Source organism: Haemorhous mexicanus, chromosome 2 (assembly GCF_027477595.1).
Source record: "Haemorhous mexicanus isolate bHaeMex1 chromosome 2, bHaeMex1.pri, whole genome shotgun sequence".
NCBI classification, from domain to species: domain Eukaryota; kingdom Metazoa; phylum Chordata; class Aves; order Passeriformes; family Fringillidae; genus Haemorhous; species Haemorhous mexicanus.
The window spans coordinates 111516641-111537090 of record NC_082342.1 but is presented as its reverse complement, the minus strand read 5'-3'; the positions used below and the strand labels follow the sequence as shown (position 1 = coordinate 111537090).

The window sequence follows — 20450 nt, the reverse complement described above, 5'->3', positions numbered from 1 at the left end:
AACTACTTGGTTATGGGAAGGACTGGGAGCCTTCGTTAGGCGAGACCGGCCACGCTGATTTGAAGTGCTTGTGACACCAAAAGGAGATTGTTGGCTATTCTTTGTGCAATGCATATTGCGTAGGAATTAATGCAAAGAAACATTGCAACAGTAACTCGGCGTGAGCAGAACTATTTCCTCTGCACTGACAGATCCAGGGGAGAAGCTCACCCTTGCTTCCCTGCGGGGCCAAGGCAAGCCCTTAGAAATGAAATTACCTGATTCATTCATAAATAAAGCACTCAGCATTTTAAGCACCAAAATTAAACGCTGAGAAAAAGGGAAAAAAAAAAGTTCGGGTTAAGGCCCATTTCAAATCTGTCTGGATTCGGTGCATATTTTAGCTAAGTTTTCTTCCCAAGCCCGCTGAAGACGAACTGGTTTGCCGCCTCTCAGCACACGCCTCTCTCTGGCCGGCCGGGCAGCGCCAGGGCAAAGAACACCCCAAAAATAAAAAGGAAGTCAAAGGAAGCCCCGAGGGCTTCCTTCAGAATAGCTGCACAGCACCGGGGAGACCGGGGAGGGGCGAGGCGCCCTCAGCCGCCCCGCCGCGGGGATGAGGGGGGAGTCTTGAGGCTGAGGGCGGGCAGCGCCGGCACCGCCGCGGGCGGGAGCGGGGCGGGGCGGGCAGCGCCACCTCCTCCTCCCTCCCTCTCCCTCTCCCTTTCCCTCTATCCCTCCCTCGCTGCCGCCGTCCCTCCCTGCCGGCGGGGCGGCCGCAGTGGCGCTGAGCGGCTGGGCTGGGCGGACGCGCTGTTTCTGCCTCCGCGACGCCGCCGATCCGCCGCCGCCATGAGGGAGCAGCTCCGGGGGTAAGGGCGATGCGGGGCGCGGGCGGCAGGTGCCGGCGGGGCCGGGCGGGGGCGCGGCCCGGGGCCATCCCGCGCTCCGCGGCGGCGGCGAGCGGCGTGGCCGGCCGCCGTCTGCGCCGGGCGGGCGGCCGTAGCTGTCATCGCTTACAGGGGAAATCGCAACTTGCCGCCGGGTTTCATCTGGGAACTTGAAAGGGCGTTGGGTTCGGCGCCTTTTCCCCGTTCCCGAGGTCGTAGTTGCGCGCTGGATGCGCACCGTTGGTACACGTAGGAGATGGCGGTGTGAGCGGCACGCAAGCGTGGCACTACCTGTGCCGGTGCCTGTACCTGTGCCTACGCCGGTGCCTGTACCTCTGCCTCTGCCGGTGCCTGTACCTCTGCCTCTGCCGGTGCCTGTACCTGTGCCTCTGCCGGTGCCCGTGCGGGCTGGCGAGGGGAGAAGCCGCGCCAGGGAATCGCGGCGGTGCCGCAGGTGTGCGATGCGCGGGGCTCGCCTCGTCGCTCCGCAGGTGCTGGCGGTAGCGCGGTGCTGCACAGCGTCACCTGCGCGGAACATCGCCCGTGGGGCAACTCGGGTCGGGCGTGAACTTCAGCGGAATTCCTGAAAGCAAACGTGCTCGGGGGTGTATAGCTTCTTTCCCCCCGTAATTTCATGCTTACAAGTAATCTCTCAAGTTAATAGGTAGAAGAGGCTGGGAGGGGATCCCCTCCGGGCGGTTGCACTGCAAGTGCTGTATTTCTTGTTGCTATATCGCACCTTATATTGCCTTTTAATAGCTGCTGTAAAACATCTTGCAGCCTGGGACACGGGAGGTGTCTTGCACTGGAGTTAGGTAGAGAGGTGGTTTTTGCAGGCGTATGTGTGCAGAGCAGGGGAAACGAGGAACCTGGTTATATCGGGGATCTTTGACCTTTTTACCACTAAGGAATTGTTCAAGGCCATCGCTTGTCTAAGCCTGGATTTGACAAGACCCTGCAGTGAAATTGCTTTGGCAGAAGTGGAGAGGAGAGGCTTTGGAAAGCAAATAGATCAGCCGAGAGTGACAAGCCGGGGGGGCAAGGCTCACCCAAACCAAGCCACTGAGTGGGAATCTTTTCCCCTGACAGAGCAGGCAAAATAAATGTTTAACATCAAGAGGAGAAAAAAAGGGTTACTATTCAGTACTTGACAGCTGATATTTGGCCCTTCTCCTATTTTAATTTCCAGTATCGGCAAAAAACTTTAATATGTATCGGTGCCTGCCTTCAGCAGTCTGATAAATCTTGCAAAAGCCAATAAAACAGGCTAAAGTCAAATTCCTGCTGAAGAGACGCTGATCCTTGGCTTAAACAGAAGTAATCTCTGCACAGATCAGTAGTCTCTAGATTTACAGATGAAAACAGTAGTTCTTTGTAAAGCACAAAGGAGTGCCACCTTTTTACATTGCTAATACTTTCCATAGCACTAACTTGTTTTAGCTTAGGAATTAATGAAGCACTGTAAAAAGAGAAATATTAAGTCTTTCTTTGCAATCACTGTCATCTTCCGTTGAAAACATTTTTCTTTTAAATTAGAGGTAGTGTCTATTCATAAAACCTCTTTCAGTTGCATTTGGGTTAGTTTAGTAAAATCCAAACAACTATCATGTTTACTTTGGCTTTTTGACAACAGTCATAAGGTGGTTGGAGTAACATTTGATTCATCGTAAAGACAGAAGGTGAGAAGTATTGTAAATCATGTTGTTTGTAACAAGATGAGTTCAGAGGTTTGTACAATACCACTATAATTTTGGCACTTTTTTGGCTATTGCTATGCGATAGGATTTTTTATTCTGTGCACATCTATGCGTTTGCACATGTTGTTCATGTCGCATTTGCTAATGAAGGGTGTGGGGAGAAGTGCAGCAGAACTGGCTCTGGTATCACCAATGAAGTGAGCTGTGAGAGTTTAAAAAGGACTCTGCAGTTGCAACCTAAAATTCTGCTCTGGAGCTGCGCAGTAAATACAAAGGACCTAATTTATTTAATTTTTTTTAAATTTTTTTTTAAAGGGCTGAGGGAGAAGAGATGCAATCAAAAACAGTTAAAAGATTTGTGAATGTTACGACGTGGCTGGTGCAGGAATGTGGGGGGGATTTGTGCAAGAATTTGGGTGTGGGGGAGCGTTGCTTTCAATTCCTCCTGCTGCTGGTGTTGCTCAGAAGTAATATAAAAAGAATGAAGAAAAAATGATGGTATTTTGTCCAAACTGATCAAGTCGTAACAAGGGAACTGTAATTCAGCCAATGTGTCTGTTAGGATATCATCTCTTGATTTCAGGTTTCCAATCCTGTATGTTGTTGGCGCTGCTGACAGTGATGAGAGACAAATCTCTCTGCTGTTGGCAGGAACAGAGTTCACACAGGCATAGTGTGACAGAATTCCCTACATAAAAATTATCCTTGCTAATATAATATAATCACCCTTTAATGAAGTGGTCCTGTGGTTCCCAAAGGATGTATCAAGTGAAGACTATGCTTTCATCCCACCAAATTATCAGTGTGTTAGTTTGCCAGTAACACCTGCACCAAGGTGTCACCACTAGCCATTCCTGCTCGTCTTTTCAGGCCTGGCTTTAATTTCCTTTCCACTTTTGCAGCTCAGGTCAGGTGAGAAAGAGGAAAATAAGCCAAGTGAGTGCACTTACATTTTTATTTGTTTCAGAATCCCTGTGATTTAAAAGCTAGTGATCAATTTAGTTGACCTAAATGTAGAGCCAAATTGAAAAATATATCCTCTGAGCATGTGCAGTATTGCAAAACTGCTGGCTGTGTGTGCCAATGTCTTTTTGTGTTGGTGGTTTGTTGGAAAAGCATTTTGAGTACTTATTTCTGCACATATTCTCACTCTGCTTCAGCTGCTGCTAGTCAAGAGGACTCAGACTACACTTTTGACGTCTTTCTAACTCGCAGACTGTAAAGGGCCTTGTTCACCAGAGTTTCAAACTCTGGCAAACACTTTGCTGCAGATCTATTAAGGATGCTACAGCATTCCCAAGTGTGGTTGAGGCTGCCTGAAACTGCTGAGCTGGCATTTCACTTCAGACGGTGCTCACAATAAGGGCATACACACAAATCCTCCCCCACCGGTCCAACCCCAGAGCTCACAATTAAATGGCCTTTGAAAATGGCAAAGAGGCTTAGGAAGAATAGCCTTGATGGAATCTAACCTTTCCTGGAGCTGCCCTTGTGTGCCGAATAGTTGATAATTTTCCGAGCTGAAGACGTTGAGAGGCAAACGCCTTTTAGCTGGAGCAAAATATCTGCAGCCTTCTTGTGTTCTGCATGTCAAGTACCAGCAAAGTCTGCCCTGGCTCCGTACGGCCACTCAACCTCTGCGGTTCCCTTCCAAGCCTTTGCTTGCTCCTGCAGGAGCACAGAGGGGTGCTGGGGGCTGGCCAGCCCAGCGCTGGGGCTGGTACCAGGTGGGAGCTGGATGGTCCCTGCCCAGGGTGGGATCCAGCAGGTGCAGGTCACTCTGCCCCTTGGGTGCTCACTGCGGGGAGCTGCTGGGGCAAGGGCTCTTCTGGCTTGACTTTTATGGTCTTACAAAGGAATATTTCCTCTAAGTTGCAACAAAGTTTCAAATTAAAGCAAAAGGGGAAATGTGCCTGCCCTGCAAATTCAGTCTTTGTTACTTGAACATGGAGCAAATTAAATAATTCTTTACAAAATGTGCATTTTCTGTGATAATTTTTCTTATACTATGAAAGAAAACCATGCTGAGTAGAGGTTTGGTGTTACTGGTATTAAAAATATCTGAAACCAGTTGGAGTCCAGTGTTTCTTTGGCAAAAAAAATTTTATTTACAAGTTCTTACAAAAGCAGTTGTGTATTTTCAGCACTAGTAAATGCCATAAGCTTAAACTGTACACGCTAAGCTCACTGATACGTGGTTAGGCCTTATGATAAAAAATTAAAATAAAAAATTCAGTAAATTCCTTATTGGTATAACATTGATTTTTGGTACTAGTTTTTCACATGAAGATGATCCTTTTGTCCTTTTATCCCACACAAGCATGGGATATGTCCATAATCCTATCTATATTCACCTTTACCAAATATCTGTTGGCTTTTAAATGTTTTCCTGGGGAATCAGTTTCTTTGAAGGCTGTCAGGTTGACAGCTATGGAGTCTGAAATTATTTAGTTTGTCCATAGAACAATTTGGGGCTACCAACTTAATTTCATACAGAAAGGCAGCTTATTTTGAGAAGCTTCTTGTAACTGTTCACGTAAATTCTTTTTCTTGTTTTTGCTATGTGATTCAGCATACAAACCATGGTACAGTTCCTGTTCAAATATACCCCACTTTTGGTGCTATCTGCCTGTGGGGAAGCAAGCCAGGGTGACCAAGCTCATGCATGGGGAACTGTTGATCTGGGACTGACATTGGGTGCAAACAAACTGCAGCGCCTGGTCTGTAGGTGTGAATGTTTGTTTGGGTCTGCAGCTGTTCCCCTGAATCATGACATTTCTGGCTACAGAGTTTTCTGCCATGAATGCATTTCCATCTTCTTTTCCTTTGGAGGGCTGCTATATCAAAAGAGGCTTCTCACAGTTGAGGTTTTAGGAATGAAGCTGTTTCTATTTTTCTTCAAAAATACGCTTTATACCTGGGTGTGATAAAAGGTTCTGGTGTTGCATTCTCCCTGCAGAACCTGCCCATAACCAAGCAGGATGGGAAATGCAGGAGCTCAGATGTGGGTGGCCCAGATCCACAGGTTTTCATTTGAAGCTGCCCAGTTTCTGGGAATAAAAAACCAACCAACCAAAGAAAAAAATGCCCAGACCAGGCTGAAATTTCAGAATAAAATTGCATCCACTTCCCTTTGCAGGACTCATTTTTAACAGAGCAAAGTACAAGTCTGGTTTTGCTCTTGTGAAGTCCTTCTCCCATTTTCACTGCCTTCAGCCGCTGAAGGAATTGAGAAGGGTTGGGAATGCTGAGGTTGTTGAGACAGGGCTTGTTTAAAACCCTGTGCTCAACTAGGGCAGCTCTATACTAGAGTTTTTTTTCTTCTGCTTAGTGCTTGTGATCCCTTTTCATTCTTTCTTGTAGCTACAGAGCAAAATCTGAAAATATTATATATAGTAAGCTGCTGAATATATAGAGGTTACTGGGGCAGTAAGTATTCTCTGGAATCAAATAAATAGCCTGTCTTTTAAGGCCAAAATTAAATTGTACTAAAAAAACCTGGCACAACTTTCTTTTTCCTTGAGTAGAGGTGGTGTTGAAGTGATACATTGGAAGTTTTACCTCTTCTTAGTCTATAAAGGGTAAATGTGCACTTGGGAACATCAGTGCCTCAAAATGAGAACTCAAGGACTGTTTGTTCTCTAAAACAACCTTGTTGTGTCAGTGTTCCAGGCACAGTGCAGCCCACAGGTGCTGCTGGGTGGTGGTTTGGTCTCCTGGAGCTGGAAGCTGTGTGCTCCAGGAGCTCCACAGTGCTGTGGGTCAGGTCCTGCTCTTCTGCATATGTTCTCCAGGATGATGTGTGCGTGTTGAAGCCTGTATGTCTGCTTTTAGGTACGGAAATGGCAAATGTATTTGCTAATAATGGTATGCTTCATACATGTTCCATATAGATTTATTTTTTTTAATGGAGACTCACAGTTGTCTCTTAATGCAGCTGAACTCTGTTTGAATTGAGCAGGACTTTATTGGCTACAGGACAGATAAGGAGGATTTTTGTTCAAGCCTTCTATGTTAATGGAAACATAATCATGTTAGCTATGCTGTCATTAAAAAACAAACTCAGAAAGTATAACCTTAGGAGACAAGAGTTGCTACTACATCCACTAACACTTCATTCTGTTGACTTTCTCACGCTGCCTGTCCTTCGGCAACACGTTGTATTGCAAAGCTGGAGGCTGCTGACCTTAATGCAGACACTCTCCAATTTACATTCTGGTCATACTGCAGCATTTCATAACCCCGCTTCAGCTTTTCCCTGGCTTCCCAACAGCTCTGCTGCCTGACACTGCACAGGGACCTCCGGGGCCAGGGAAAGGGCCTGGGAGTCCCAGGAAAGGAGCAGAGCAGCCAAGAGTCTTTGCTAGAAGAGATTGTCACTATAGGGTGCAATATAGGCCTGAGAAGTGGTGTAAGCTGGTGGTGGATCAGAAGCCTGTGGCTCAGGGATTTTAGCACAGCTGTCTGGACTGAAAGGAAGGATTGGACACACTCTGTTGGGTGGTTCTTACCTACTACATGGGAAAGGGTTGAGAGAGCATGTAGGGGAAAGGAAGTCAAATTCAGATCTCAGTGTCTGGTCAGAGTTTCCAGAAACTCTTTAAGAACTAAGCCCTCTGAAATGTCTGTCCTCTAGTTTGGAGGAACTGGAGAATGACCAGTACAGAGCAATGTACTTGAGTTTTTAAGCATTGATGGCTTGCAAATTCCTCAAAACATTGACATACTAGCTGTCTTGTTAATTAGCACTACTTTTAATTTTATTTCGTGAGTCCTTGCCTGAATAAAGTGCTCCAGGTTAATGCCTCTCATTGAAGGAGGACACGCCTGGCACTGCTGAGCCCCCCGCCGGGGCAGCCCAGGCTGTGGGCACAGACCTGGCACCGTGCTCTGATGTGCAGCCTGCATCACTGCTGTGAGATGGAAAAAGAAATTCTCTTTACTAACTGTCATGTTTTGTGTTGTAGCCATGAGACGCAAACGACCTGCTGGGATCATCCCAAGATGACTGAGCTTTACCAGTCATTAGGTAAGGCATCTCTACCAGATGTTTGGTGCTGTTATTTTTTTTTTTTTTTTCTTTCAACTGAATGATTTGCTTAGGCAAAGATTTCCAGAGGAAGCAAACCAAAATTAAGTGAAAGAGAGAGGCAGAGCTTTCACCGATGTTCAAATTTTCTGCAAGGGAAATACAAAAGGCACACATTTCAAACATGCAGTAGAAAAGAAATTTATTTCATTTAGCACATTTGGAATGTACACTGGGTTTATAAAGTAATTTGGGTGTATTGTTACAATCTCTTTACTGAAAGACTGGAACAGAAGTTAGAAAAAAATAATCCTGAATCTTTTCACTGTCTAATCTGCTTTACAAAAGGCACATGAAAAAATCAAACCAAGCTGCTGTTAATGTTGACTTTTGGATGGTGAGAAGCCAGTTGAAGCAATTTGCCAAACTGTGTTACCACTGCTTTATTTTTAAAGCACTTTCAATACTTAGAAGGCATAGCAGCTGTCATGATGTCATTTTGAATACCCAAATTGCATGCTTATTATGACTTCAGATGTGCCTCTCTGGTGGAGGGGGTTTTTTTCATTTTTTAGGAGCTTTGGAATTTATTAACAGAAGCACATCTACAAGATAAACTAGGTTAATCTATGCTCTAGTGTAGGCTGCTTGGCAAGCCATTTAATAGTTAACTCTTTGATTTTAATGGTTGTGTTAATAAATAATAGAGGGTGTAATAAAAATTAGGCTATTTTGCTGAAAGAAATATCAGTAAATATGCTGCATTCATAAAGGAGGTTATGTTTGTACAGCACATGTACATAAACCAGCTTGAGCTCTAGGACCGTCAGATCTAGCATTCTGTGCAGGCTTATTTGCCATGGTGAAAAACAGCTTAAATTACCACCTGCTAAACTCTAGTTTAGCTGCTGAAAACAGTCTAATTATGCTAGTGTAATCTATTTCAAGCAAACTCAGGTATCTCTATGGTGCTCTGCAGTTCAAGCATGCTAAAAATATTTCAGAAAACTGATATAAAATGAAACGACGCAGTGTGAAGGTTTTTTTTCCTTATAGTATTAGCAGTGTAGCAGCAGTTGGTTTAAAAATTAACCAGAATGCAGCTTTGTATGCCAAAAAGGGATATAAAATGTGTAAGTTCAGGCTAACCAAATGCAAAAGCAGACAAGTAGGGACTTGACATTTAATTACAACGTATTGCCCCATGTGTCTCCTTCATATTTCTGCTCTTAAAGTGAGTGATTTAAGTTTCAGGACAAATGGTAATTGCACTTGCAGACATCCCTTTAATACAGGTAGGTCTTCAAATAGTTGCCTGTTAATTGAACTGCACTCTGACTCCTCAGCTGCCTTTGATCCACAGATTGCGTGGTATTTCTGATGCTGTTGTTGGTCAGACCTGAAGTCCTGTTGCAACTGCTTTTCTTCTGCTAGTTCCCTGTTTCAGCCAGAGTACTCTTAAATACCAAGAAGTGAAAAGGTAATAAGGGAGAAAAGTGTCCTGATAGATTCAGGTCAGCAGTTCAGAAGATGTGTGACTGCTGAAGTCAGTTTGCATTTAGTTTAACTGAATTTTATCACTGTGAGGATCACCCAAATGTCAGGAGTTTAAGACAGCCTTATTTTTTACTGCACAAAGAAGGAACATGTTCAGGCAGATTTTGTTTCTTACTTTCTTGTGAACTTTCTTTTTCTCCTGCTGTTTTCCTTTTCAGGAGCATTAAATGTACAAAAAAGCAGTCCTCTATCTGGACTGTTCTGTTTCTTTTAGAGTTGAGACCAAACAGTCATTAATGTGAAAGCAATACTGATTTTAGAAAAATATGCATAGTATGTATTTCTATGAGTAAACTGAGGTGTTCATGTATGTGTACAAAAAGACCAGACAAGGTGACTCTTTGTGTACTGCCACATGGGTGAAGCTTTGATGAAAGTGCTCCTGAATAACCTATGAATTTATTTTATTTTTGAGCTGAGTGTAATCACCATTGCCTAACTCTCACACAAACTGCATAATACAAGTATAACCCGTTTAGTCTTGAACAGAACCCTTGATGTATTTTCAGTGCTTTGCTTTGCCTCAGGTCAAAATGGTAATAATGGGATATTTGAAGTCTTTTCAGACTGTTCAGTAATGTATTATCTGAGAAGATGTTATTAAAGTCGATTTTGTATTGCATACTCATTTTATCTTATTATTTTACCCTCCATTAGGATCCCAATTTTGTTTCTAATTCATATCAAGAAGCTAGTAAAGAGCTTAGTATGAATGCCTTTTTAAAAATCTGGTAGAAAGCATGAATTTGGCAAGCAGGTAAATGCAAAAAAGTGAGACCAAGTACATCAATGCTGTCAAGAGTTTTCATTCCCATTTTCCAACTTCTACACTTACTCAGTATGGAATAATTGTGCTGTGTGATGTAGCTCTCTATACATGCCTAATTTGCTACAGGATGATTATGTCTGATTTAAATTCTTACAAATTACTGAAAGCTTAATTTTTTTAAGTGAATGAGGAAGTTGCATCCTGGCACGAGGTAACATTTCTTACCTGCCTCCGAGATGCAGGAGACACTTCTCCAAGAAAGAAGAATAATATTAATCTTCACACATCCAATTCACACACCTCCAAATTGTTGCATTACATTTTGCTAAAATAGCAAAATGATTTACTGGTTCATTTTTCTATCTTTGGAGGTCTGGGTATTAATAAAAATGAAGCTAAAATTCTTGGGAGCATTATTTAGTACTACTAAAAGGAGGTAGCAATGTGCTGTGCACAGTCCTGTAACCTCTTCAGTTAGAACTGCATCAGAGACAGGAGGAAGAATCTTCAGGAAGAAATGATACAATAATCTGCCTATGAAGGAAGTATTCTCAAATTCTCTTGGAGCTCATTTGCTAAAACATAGCTGGTTATAAAGATAGTTGGTAAATACTTGATTGAAATTATATATGTGTGTCAAAGAATTTCCAACTGGTGGTTCTTTCTAACAGAGATTTTCCTTTTAAGACACTAAGGTGCTTGTTCCTGACTGCTCTTTATTATTTAAACAATGTAGCATTTTATCAGTGTTAATGAAAAATTTACTCAAGTTGAGCAATTTTTACTCTTCTTTAAGTTATGGCTACTTAAATGTACATAATAAGCTGTCTATACTGAATGATTTAATTGTTTAATGTTTAGTTGAAATGGCAGCAGGAATTAAATGTTGCTATAGATTAAATTAAAAAGAATCATATAACTTAAGAACATAGAGAAGAAATAAATGCTGAAATATGAAAGGTAGTAAAAATCATTATATGTGATCTTCAAAGGATCAGAAGCTGACATCCCTGGTTTGTATTTACACCATTATGAACCACTCCTATTTTCTTCTAACTTCCTCATGAAAGTCTTCAAAGAATCAAGAACTGCTCCAGCTGCTTTTCTTTCCAAAATTAGTTCCTCTGCAGCAGATCTACTCTTTCTACACTGTTCTTTTACACCCCCTTAAAAATTTTTTCATCCTTCATGATGACTCCAGGGCATCTCTGAAAAGGGAATTTGTGTTGTTTCTCTGTCTTGGAGACCACAGACCTTTGCATGAGGGGAGAGACAGAAGGAACAGGAATCACAAAGTGGTCTGAATTTGCTCAATTTTTTCAGATTATCTTCTGAGAGTGAACATTTAATGTCAGACAGCTTAGCTCTGAATAGCAGTATTTTGCCTTTAAGCTGAGAATGACTCCAGCCTTTGCTATGATGGCCCAGGAGGACTTGGCTTGTCGTGCCATACTGTTAGTGTCCCCTCCTCCAGCCTTCCTATGTCATGTCATGTCAGTACAAGTGTCCTCAAGGTGCATTAGTGTCACCATGAACAGTAATTGCAGTAGCAGGATGCAGTCAGAAATGTTGTTTATCATTCCTAATTCACCAAGGCAAGGCAAGAGGGTGAAAACCACCCTCATCCTTGCAGGCTGCAGTGCACTGGTGACAGCTCTCCATTTAATTTAGAGGATGGGGGGCAGTTCTCTATGGATTACATGAAAGAAATGTCAGAATTGCTTAACATGAGGTGGGAGAATGCTGGGAGGCACCTCTGAGCTTTCAGCAGCATCTGCTGTGTTGGTCTTGTGGCTGGCTTCTCTTGTGAGCTTCTGACTCCCAGTGACCAAGGCTGACCAAGGCTGGCCAGCTTCATCCTCTTTGGTTTGTGTATTTTGATTTGTCCTTCTGAAATGCTGCCTGGAGAGGCTGAACTGCCCCTGGTTGCCGTTTCAGTTTGTATTAGCAACTACTAAATCATGTATTTATTTTAAAGTTTTATTCATATTCAGCTGTTTTCCATGTTTGCACCAGTAAGGCCCGTGCCTAGTGCACACATCAGTCATTTGAGTTCTACTACAATCCAGTGAGATTTTCCATATGGTCTCTCTTTAAAGGTTGGTTATTCACTCATGTCCTTTTCAAGCCCATTTCAAAAATTAGGATTGCTTGGGTTCAGTCAGCCTTGGCCAGTAGTCAGTCTAGAGGAGGCCATCTTTCTGTGTGATTGAGCCCTGTGCAGCACACACCTAACAGACAGCAAACATAACTGTGGCAGAGAGGTAGAATTTAGGAGTAGCAGTTAACCTGGCATCCCTTGAAAATGAAAGCACAGGTGTGTTAGCATGAATGAGGCTCTTCTAGAGAGAATGAAGGGCTGTTCTGTTACAGAGTATTACCAGTATGGGAACATTTTGCTTAAAGTAACTGCACTCTTGGTGCAGTTTTAAGGTAACTGCACTCTTTGCAAATGAACACTTTTTATTATTATTTTCTGAAGTTGTTTGTAATTTATTTATTTTAGGATTTTCTAGTATGATTGCTTCTCACCAGAGTACAGAAAAGGTTTCTGAACTTTCTGACTGCAAACTCCACTCATGTCTCAATCTCATAATAGGATAAACCAGGTGTACATCAAATCCCTTTTTACATTTTTGTGTTTGCAGGCTGAAGAAAAGACACTCCATTCTAAAAGTCCCAAAGGTCATGTTAGTTTGTTTGATGACAGTGATGATGGCACATGCTGTGGTGTTCAGCCACTGGCTCTAGAGGCACTCAGTAGTATTGTGGTGCCCTGGGTACCTCCCACTTGTTAATTTGCAGAGACACTGCTGGCTTTTTCACTCAGGTGGACAGGCCTAGTACAAAATGAAGAGTGGTTAAGCTGTACATAGAATAACAGTTTACTGTTATTTATTACCAAAGCAGAGTAGATGATAGCATTAGTTATTGTTACAATAAAAGTCAATGGCTGAGACTCAGCTGATGTTAAGCAGTGTTACTTGATTAATTTCTTTCCTTTGTGCATTTGTGTCATTTGCATTTTAAAGCTGCAATTCCAGAAGAGGCAATATATGTCACTGTAGGGCACCATTAAAAGATTAATTTACAGGTTTTGGGCAGCAGGAGGAAACCCAGCATTCTTACCAGCCAGACAGGGAATCTCAGCTCTATTGAAACAATGTGAGCTGAAGCTTCTTATAAAGGCAAGAGTGCTGCTAATGTCTGATGGAACATGGAAAATTCAGTGGCTGTAGAGGAAATGCTGTCTATTCAGGACTGTCCAGTATAGAGTTTTTCACATCTGTTAGGAAGGCATTGTAATTCCCAAAATAGGTTATCCCCAGGCAGTGTATTTATGAGCAGTCTATGAGCATGTCACAAGCTGTGGCTGAGTAAGGCTTCCAGGTTTATAGGTATATCACTACAGGTTCACATTCTCTGTCCTTGCACCTGAGATTAAAAACCCTCAAACACTGTAAATCTTATAAAATGAAGGTGAGGATTTGACCTAATGACATCTAATTTCTTTAAAAGAATTAAGTTGTTAATTTCAGGTTAATACCACCTGAAGCATGTAAGCTGATCATTTCAGTTAGATGATGTCCACAGTGAGATAATTGCTGTCCATGGCACCAAGTGGAGGGTGTGTGTTTTGCCCTCATTAACAAAAACAGCAATTATAATAATATTCACAACAATATAAACAAGAAACCCCTCTTTAAAGTAAGGAGGAAAGGTAGTTTCCTGGTAGAAAGGAGTTTATGAGATGCCTTCAGATTACTTTGGGGGGGAGATAAATGGTATGAACAGCTTTTGGTGGGAGGTAGCCTTGCCCATCCCAAAGCTTTTAAACACAGTGGGATGACTCTGTCATACAGGATAGGACAATTTCAAATGGAGCCTCCCAGTCTCTCAGCAGATGCAGCAGCTCTAGGAGGGACTTATTTAAATCCTGTTGTCTGGCTTATCCTGTTGTCTGACTCCTTAAGAATAAAAACAAATAGCCCCTCATGGTAGATGCTAAATCTCTTCTTATATAGGTTATTTTAGAAAACTTACTTATTTTAATTTTTATATTGCTTTTAGTTATTTTATAAGGTATTTTATGCAGCAAAAGCTCAAGAATATGAGATTATGTTTTTCCTCTTAATATACTACTCATATCCCAGTGTAAAATCCAGAATTTAGCAAGAGAGGATTTAAAAAAAAAAACCAAACTGAAAGATTTTATTTGACTACTGATCTGTGTCAGTAGTCAGTGAGACATTCCAGCAGGTGGTTTGAATCACTGACCACTTCTCAGATGAGTGGGTTTTTTTGCTTGATTATGCACTAGTAAAAAGATCTGCTGCATGTAATTGCAGGTGTTTCTAAAATACTGTAGAAATAGAACATAGCCCTTATGTTTTGCGATTTCTCTCAACATGCAGAATTATGCAAAAAATGTTAGAATTTAATTATCTTATCATCTTTCCACAGTATTTCTGATTTGAGTTACTCCTATCAGCACTCTGAACTGAAGTACCCTTCATTAAAGCTGCATTTGTAATAACAGCACTGATTCTTGTTCACTGTTATCATGTTATTAGATAGAGAAAGATATATATTCACTTGAACAGACGGGTCATCCACGGCTGAGTGATAGGAAAGTCATGATTTCTCTTTGCTCTGGGATGTAAATATGTCACCAAATACTCCCTCATGATCCTTTTTTCTGTTGGTTCCTTTCCAGGGGCCAGGTGACCTCTTCCACTGCATCGTTGTTTCAGACTGTAAAGAGATTATGCTCTTGGGCATTTACATTGTTCACAGCTTGAAAGTTTCCTTCTGAGCAAGAAGAGGAAGTATTGTTAACAACTTGCAAAAGTTTCACAATACAGCAAGAGCTTTCCAGCCCTCTGACCAACCAGTTCAGAGGATGAGGTGGTACATACTTTCTAGGAGTGGGAGGAAAGGGCTGGAGGAAAACTTGTGCAGTGCACTGAGCTCCTCAGCCTGCTCTGAAATGATAAAAGCTTTGGAAGCAGGGTGTAATGGGTCCTGATTCTTTCAGTAGGCTGTGGGGTTGTGGAGAAAGCAACATTTATTAATTGTTTTCTGTTAGGATCCAGGAAGGAAAAAAACAAAAACAATTTCCCAAAACAGAGAGGTAAGAAATCCTGGTGTTTCCGTAGGCTTTTGGAAGGTTGCTGCTGCTTGAGGTTCCTTCCTGCCTCCTCTGCATCTTCCCAGCAGGAGCAGCTGAGGTGTGAGCAGGCAGTGTGTCTGTGCTCCTCCCTCGAGGTCCCCCCACTCGATGTCAGGGGTGGCTTTACATCCAGTGCTCCCCAGCCCAGGGCCAAGACTCATTCCCTTGTGTTCTGTGGTTCATGTAAATGGGGCCTCATCCAAATGTTTTGAACCCAGTTAGGAGGGGCCTGGGCTCCTTTCTTTGCTACCCAGAGCAACACGTTTGTACCAGCAGTAGCCCCAGGGGAGGAAAGGCACCACTGACAGTTTCATAGGCACAGGGAGGGGAAAAGCGAAATCATTAAGATCCAGTGATCTTAAGTGACTGTCACCATCTGGTAAGACAGCTGTCCATCAGAAGCGTGGAGATGGTGGCATAAGGAAGGCAGAGGTGAGAGTTGGCACAGGGACAGTAACTGGGTGCAGGCTAATCCTGGTGACAGCAGCGACGGTGGCAGTGGCGGTGTGCGATGGCTCAGCCTTGGCTTGCAGAGCCGAATGAGCAGGGGTGCTGCTGCTTGTCCAAAACCTGAGATGAGGGCTCCAAAATGAGCACCTGGCATTGCTGCTTCATCGTTTAGAGCAGATGCTTCTTGGCAGCAGTGTCATTAAGGGTGATGATAAATTCAGAGTGTATTACATATACAGAAAAATAGATGTAAACTGTGGCACTTCCAGGATTAAATGTCTTCACGGATTGTGTTTTCTGCCTTGATCGAGGCCTGAAATATGCATATAGATTTACTCACATTTCTGAAGATGTAAATAATAAATAGATAAGCTTCTTTCAGAGCACTCAGGGAAAATTTAAGAAAGGCTTCTTCATTTTGTCAAATGCTAGCCATAATATTCTTTTACAGAATAGAAATACAGATTTACAGCAAGGGTACAAAATGTAATTGAATTCATGGTGTGTTTGTGAAAGACTGCTTTATTAATTTCCATTTAAGACAAATTAAGTCTCTTTATTTAACTCACTGTATTCTTCACCACATAAAGGACCTGTCAGGATGATGGTGAGAGACAGAGCTGGCAGGAGCAATACATAGAAGTACCCATTAAAAAGGTGTATGCAACTGTGCAGAGAAAAATAAATTATATACAAAGCTGAAACTTCCTTTTCTGCTCTAAGACATGTTTCTGAAATGTTCCACAGCTTTTATTAAGGTATTCAAAACTACTGAATTATCATACCTCATATTATTCATTCAGAACAGGTTAATTAAAATTAATGTAATTGAGACTATATTCCCTCTGCTACCTATACCTGTACAGCATTATAAATGATGCTGGGATAGTTATACACAAGCTACCACATTTCAAACAGCTTTACAGCCCCTTAGCTCGTATGCCAGCAAGGAAATGTTTTGTCTTTCCCTGATTTTCATCATATTCTTTCTCTAAGAGTCTGTCAGGTTAGAGGAATCTTATTGAGCTAAAGGGACCTTTATTTTTGCCGCTACATTTTATTCCTCCAATGTTCTTTTTATATCTACATTGAAGTTTACGTTTTCTAAGCACTTTCCCATCAGTAATTCCTTAGGCTCCATGGGTTTCATCAGTAAATTAAATGCATTCAGCAGTGTTGTCAGGTGCTGAAACTGGCTGGCACCAACAATGTATTTCTGTTCTGGAAAAGCCTTAAGTTTCAATATGCCAAGCATCTCTTGGGAATGATGCTTAGGCTGTGTGTGTGCCCAGGAATTAGTTGGGTAGGTGGCAGGGCCAAGAGCGTGCATCTGTTTGTTCAGTGGAGGTGGCTGCCCTGTAGTGTACAAGTGTGTCCCCTGCCACTCCTCAGTTCCCAGTGCAGTTGCTGGCACTGCCCCTTGGGACCAGCATCTGTGCTCTGGTCTGGTGTCTTTGTCCCCACAGTGGCCAGGAGGTTTTGCAAGCCATGGTTAAAGTATTCAGTGGGGACTTGTGCTGATGTCCTTATTTTGTTAAATGTATCAGGACAGCTTAGCAGAAGCTGAGCCAGACAATGTCTCCCCAAAGGGGTGCCATTCCCTGTCATGCTGCCAGAGCCACTGGCTCCCTGCCATTTTGCAGGTGGGGACCTGGAAACTCACCTGGCTGGGTGAGCTGGCTTCTCTCCAGAAAGGCTCTACATCTCTGGGCATGGTTGGGGCTTGCTTAGGTGGAAAGCACAGAAGTTTAATTGGATATTTTTAATAAGTTTTTTATTTTAGCAGTAGCTGAGAATCACTTGTTTTTTCCTGGGTATAGGTTTTCCCTTGGAGCAGCCTGCACACAGCCTGGCTCACCCCAAGGTGAGCAAGGAAGAGTTTCAGGGGTTCCTTCGGTGTGAAAAGCTCTGCAGTATTTCCAGACACTGCTGCAGTCACTGGTGTTGTCCTTTCAAGTGCTCTTTAGTTCTATGCCTTTGAACAAAAGGAAGTAACACTTTAGGACTTAGAGGAGTTTTCTTGGATGGTTGATTGTCAAGATTTGAGGTGTTTAACTCGGTGAAATTTCTAACAAATTTTTTTTCCACCTCTGCTCTTTTAACCAACAGGTATAGTCTTGTAGTTCAACATAACAATGTATTCATGAGTCTGGTTATTTCTAGTGTGTGAAGCTGATCTTTTATTCTTATCTTGCCTCCCTACAGCTGACCTGAACAATGTCAGGTTCTCGGCGTACAGGACTGCCATGAAACTCCGCAGGCTGCAGAAAGCCCTCTGCTGTAAGTACCTGCCTGTGCCTCACCCTCTGCCAGGAAGGCTCCATCACCAACACACAAGTTTATTCCCAGATATCAGACGCAGAAAACACTCCCACATGTACCCCCAGCTCTGCCTGGTACGAGGAGACCTCTCACCTGAAGGGCCTCCTGCTGCCACCAGTTTGCATGATCATTACAAAACCAGAGTGCTGGGTGGTCTGCTGATCTGTGCCTTGTAAGGCAGAGCAGCAGTTCAGAACTAAAACTGAACATACCACACTTATTTCTTATCTTTACACGCTTTAGCCAGGTATTTTCACTGTGCCATGTCACTGTGCCATGTCCTGTGCCAGCCACAGCTTTGCAGCCCAGAGGAACACAGTTGTGGTGTGTTGGGAACAGTGAGAGCTCGGCTGAAATAACGCTTCAGAGCTGGAGTTGCTAATGGTTTGTTAAGTTGAATCTTGAACCCTGAGGGGTTATTGCCTTTAAATGAGATCATCTCAATAAACATTTAGCTTCATTTTTTCCCCAGCTTTCAGTTGTGTTGAAAAGTCTCTCATCAGCTGTTACATTAGTGATGTGCATGTTTGAACTTTTTAATTCTCCCAACTGCTGTATGTTATTCTTCTTTTCACTAGAATTACATTTCCTTTTCAGCTTATTGTAACCTGATAGCTAAATAATTCGCTGAGAGTTTTCTTCATAGGCCAGTCAGTTGCCAAAGCAAGCAGTTTATTAGGCAGTCCAATTGGGAGGATTATTAAAATATTTTAACATTCACTGTTTGGCATTTAATTACAGGGTTAAATTTCTGACACAGTTGCAAATGTCTCAACTGTTGATTTATCTCAAGTTGGATTTGTGCTCACATGCTTTCTGGAACTGTGTCAAACCTCGGTATTTTTGAGCATGTTTACTTTTAGGCTTATAAGCATGGGTGAATTCAGCTAAAGTGTGCAGACTTAATGTCTGAATGTATAAAAAATAAGGAAAAAAAAGGAAAAACGTAAACAGTAAGTGAGAAGTCTTGTAACATAATGAAAGATTTCAATGTGACTGCAGTGACAAAGAAGGAATTATGATGATTAGAAATATAAACATCTTTCCATGGTACAGCACTTCTGCCACACTCACTGTGGAAATGTGGTATAAAGAAACTGGAGTGATATGCAGTGAGAAGTATTCATAATCAGTGCAGCTCTGAAGGAAACAGAATTTTTGGAATTAACTAGCTGACAGTGCATAAATGTAACTTATAACAGGTTTTTATGACTGAAAGTGCAAAACTTTGCATCCCATTTTATCTATATTAGAATCATAGAATATTCTGAGTTGGAGGGAACTCACAAGTATGATCCAACTCCAACTCCTGGCAGGACACCCCGAGAGTCACACCATGTGCCTGAGAGCGCTGTCCTGATGCTTCTTGAGCTCTGTCAGGTTTGATGCTGTGACCACTTCCCTGGAGAGCCTGTTCCAGTGCCCAGCCACCCTCTGGGTGTAGAATCTTTTTCCAATATCCAGACTAAACCTCCCCTGACACCACTTCAGACCATTCACTTGGGTCCTGTCACTGCCACAGAGAGAAAAGATCAGTGCCTGCCCTTTGTCTTCCCCTGATTAGGAAGTTGTAACTGTAGTGAGGTCTCCCCTCAGTCTCCTCCAGGCTGAACCCAGTGACTTCAGCCCCTCCTCACACAGCTTCTCCATCCTCGCTGCCCTCCTTTGGATGTTCTCTAACAGCTTGATGTCTTTTCTGTACTGTGGCACCCAAAACTGCCCCCAGCACTTGAGGTGAGGACCCCCAGAGCAGAGCAGAGCAGGACAATGCCCTCCCTTGCCCAGCTGGCCGTGCTGTCCCTGATGCCCCCAGGACAGGGATGTCCCTCCTGGCTGCCAGGGCACTGCTGGCTCACATCCAACTTTCCATCAACCAGGACCTCCAGGTCCCTTTCCCTGGTGCTGCTTTCCAGCCTCTCATTCCCCAGTCTGTCTGTACATCCAGGGTTGCCCCATCCCAGGTGCAGAATCCAGGATTTTCCCTTGTTGAATTTCACACAGTTGATGACTGCCCTGGCCTCTCATCTGTCCAGGTCTCTCTGCAGGGCCTCCCTGCCTCTGAGGGGGGCAACAGCTCCTCCCAGTTTTGTGTCACCTGCAAACTTGCTCAGTGTCCCTTCAGTCCTGTGTTTGAGTCCTTTATGAAGGTGTTGGAAGAGCACAGGGCCGAGGATGGAGCCCTGTGGAGCCCCCTTAGTGGCAGCTCACCACTCTGATGTCCCCCCATTCACTGTAACCCTTTGTGCCCCATCTGTGAGTCAGCTGCTCACCCATCACATGGGGTGTTTTTACAGCTGGGGGCTGGACATTTTGTCCAGAAAGATCCCATGAGAAATAGTATTGAAAGTTTTACTGAAATTGAAAAAGATTACATAAACTGGCTTCCTTTGGTCAGCTAGCTGGGTTACTATGTCATAAGGTACTGGAATGGTCTGCCTGGGGATGTGGTGGAGTCACCATCCCTGGATGTGTTTAAAAAAGGACTGGATGTGGCACTGGGTGCCATGGTTTAGTTGAGATGTTAGGGCATGGGTTGGACTTGATGATCTTGAAGGTCTCTTCCAACCTATTTTGTGATTCTGTG

The 20450-nt window shown here is 43.1% G+C and overlaps 1 protein-coding gene across 13 annotated transcripts in view; it reads left to right on the top strand.

Moving 5' to 3' along the window:
- Positions 1 to 20450, top strand: part of DMD (dystrophin) — a 979946-nt gene that overhangs the window by 893586 nt on the left and 65910 nt on the right. For 9 of the 13 annotated variants that reach the window (XM_059839939.1, XM_059839938.1, XM_059839941.1 and 6 more), the window contains 2 exons: positions 7534 to 7595; positions 17750 to 17824. In XM_059839939.1, coding sequence (XP_059695922.1) covers positions 7534 to 7595; positions 17750 to 17824 — 137 coding nt within the window. Of the gene's footprint in view, positions 1 to 693; positions 852 to 7533; positions 7596 to 17749; positions 17825 to 20450 lie in introns of those variants that run through there. The other 4 variants (XM_059839947.1, XM_059839949.1, XM_059839946.1 and 1 more) reach the window with 1 other exon arrangement.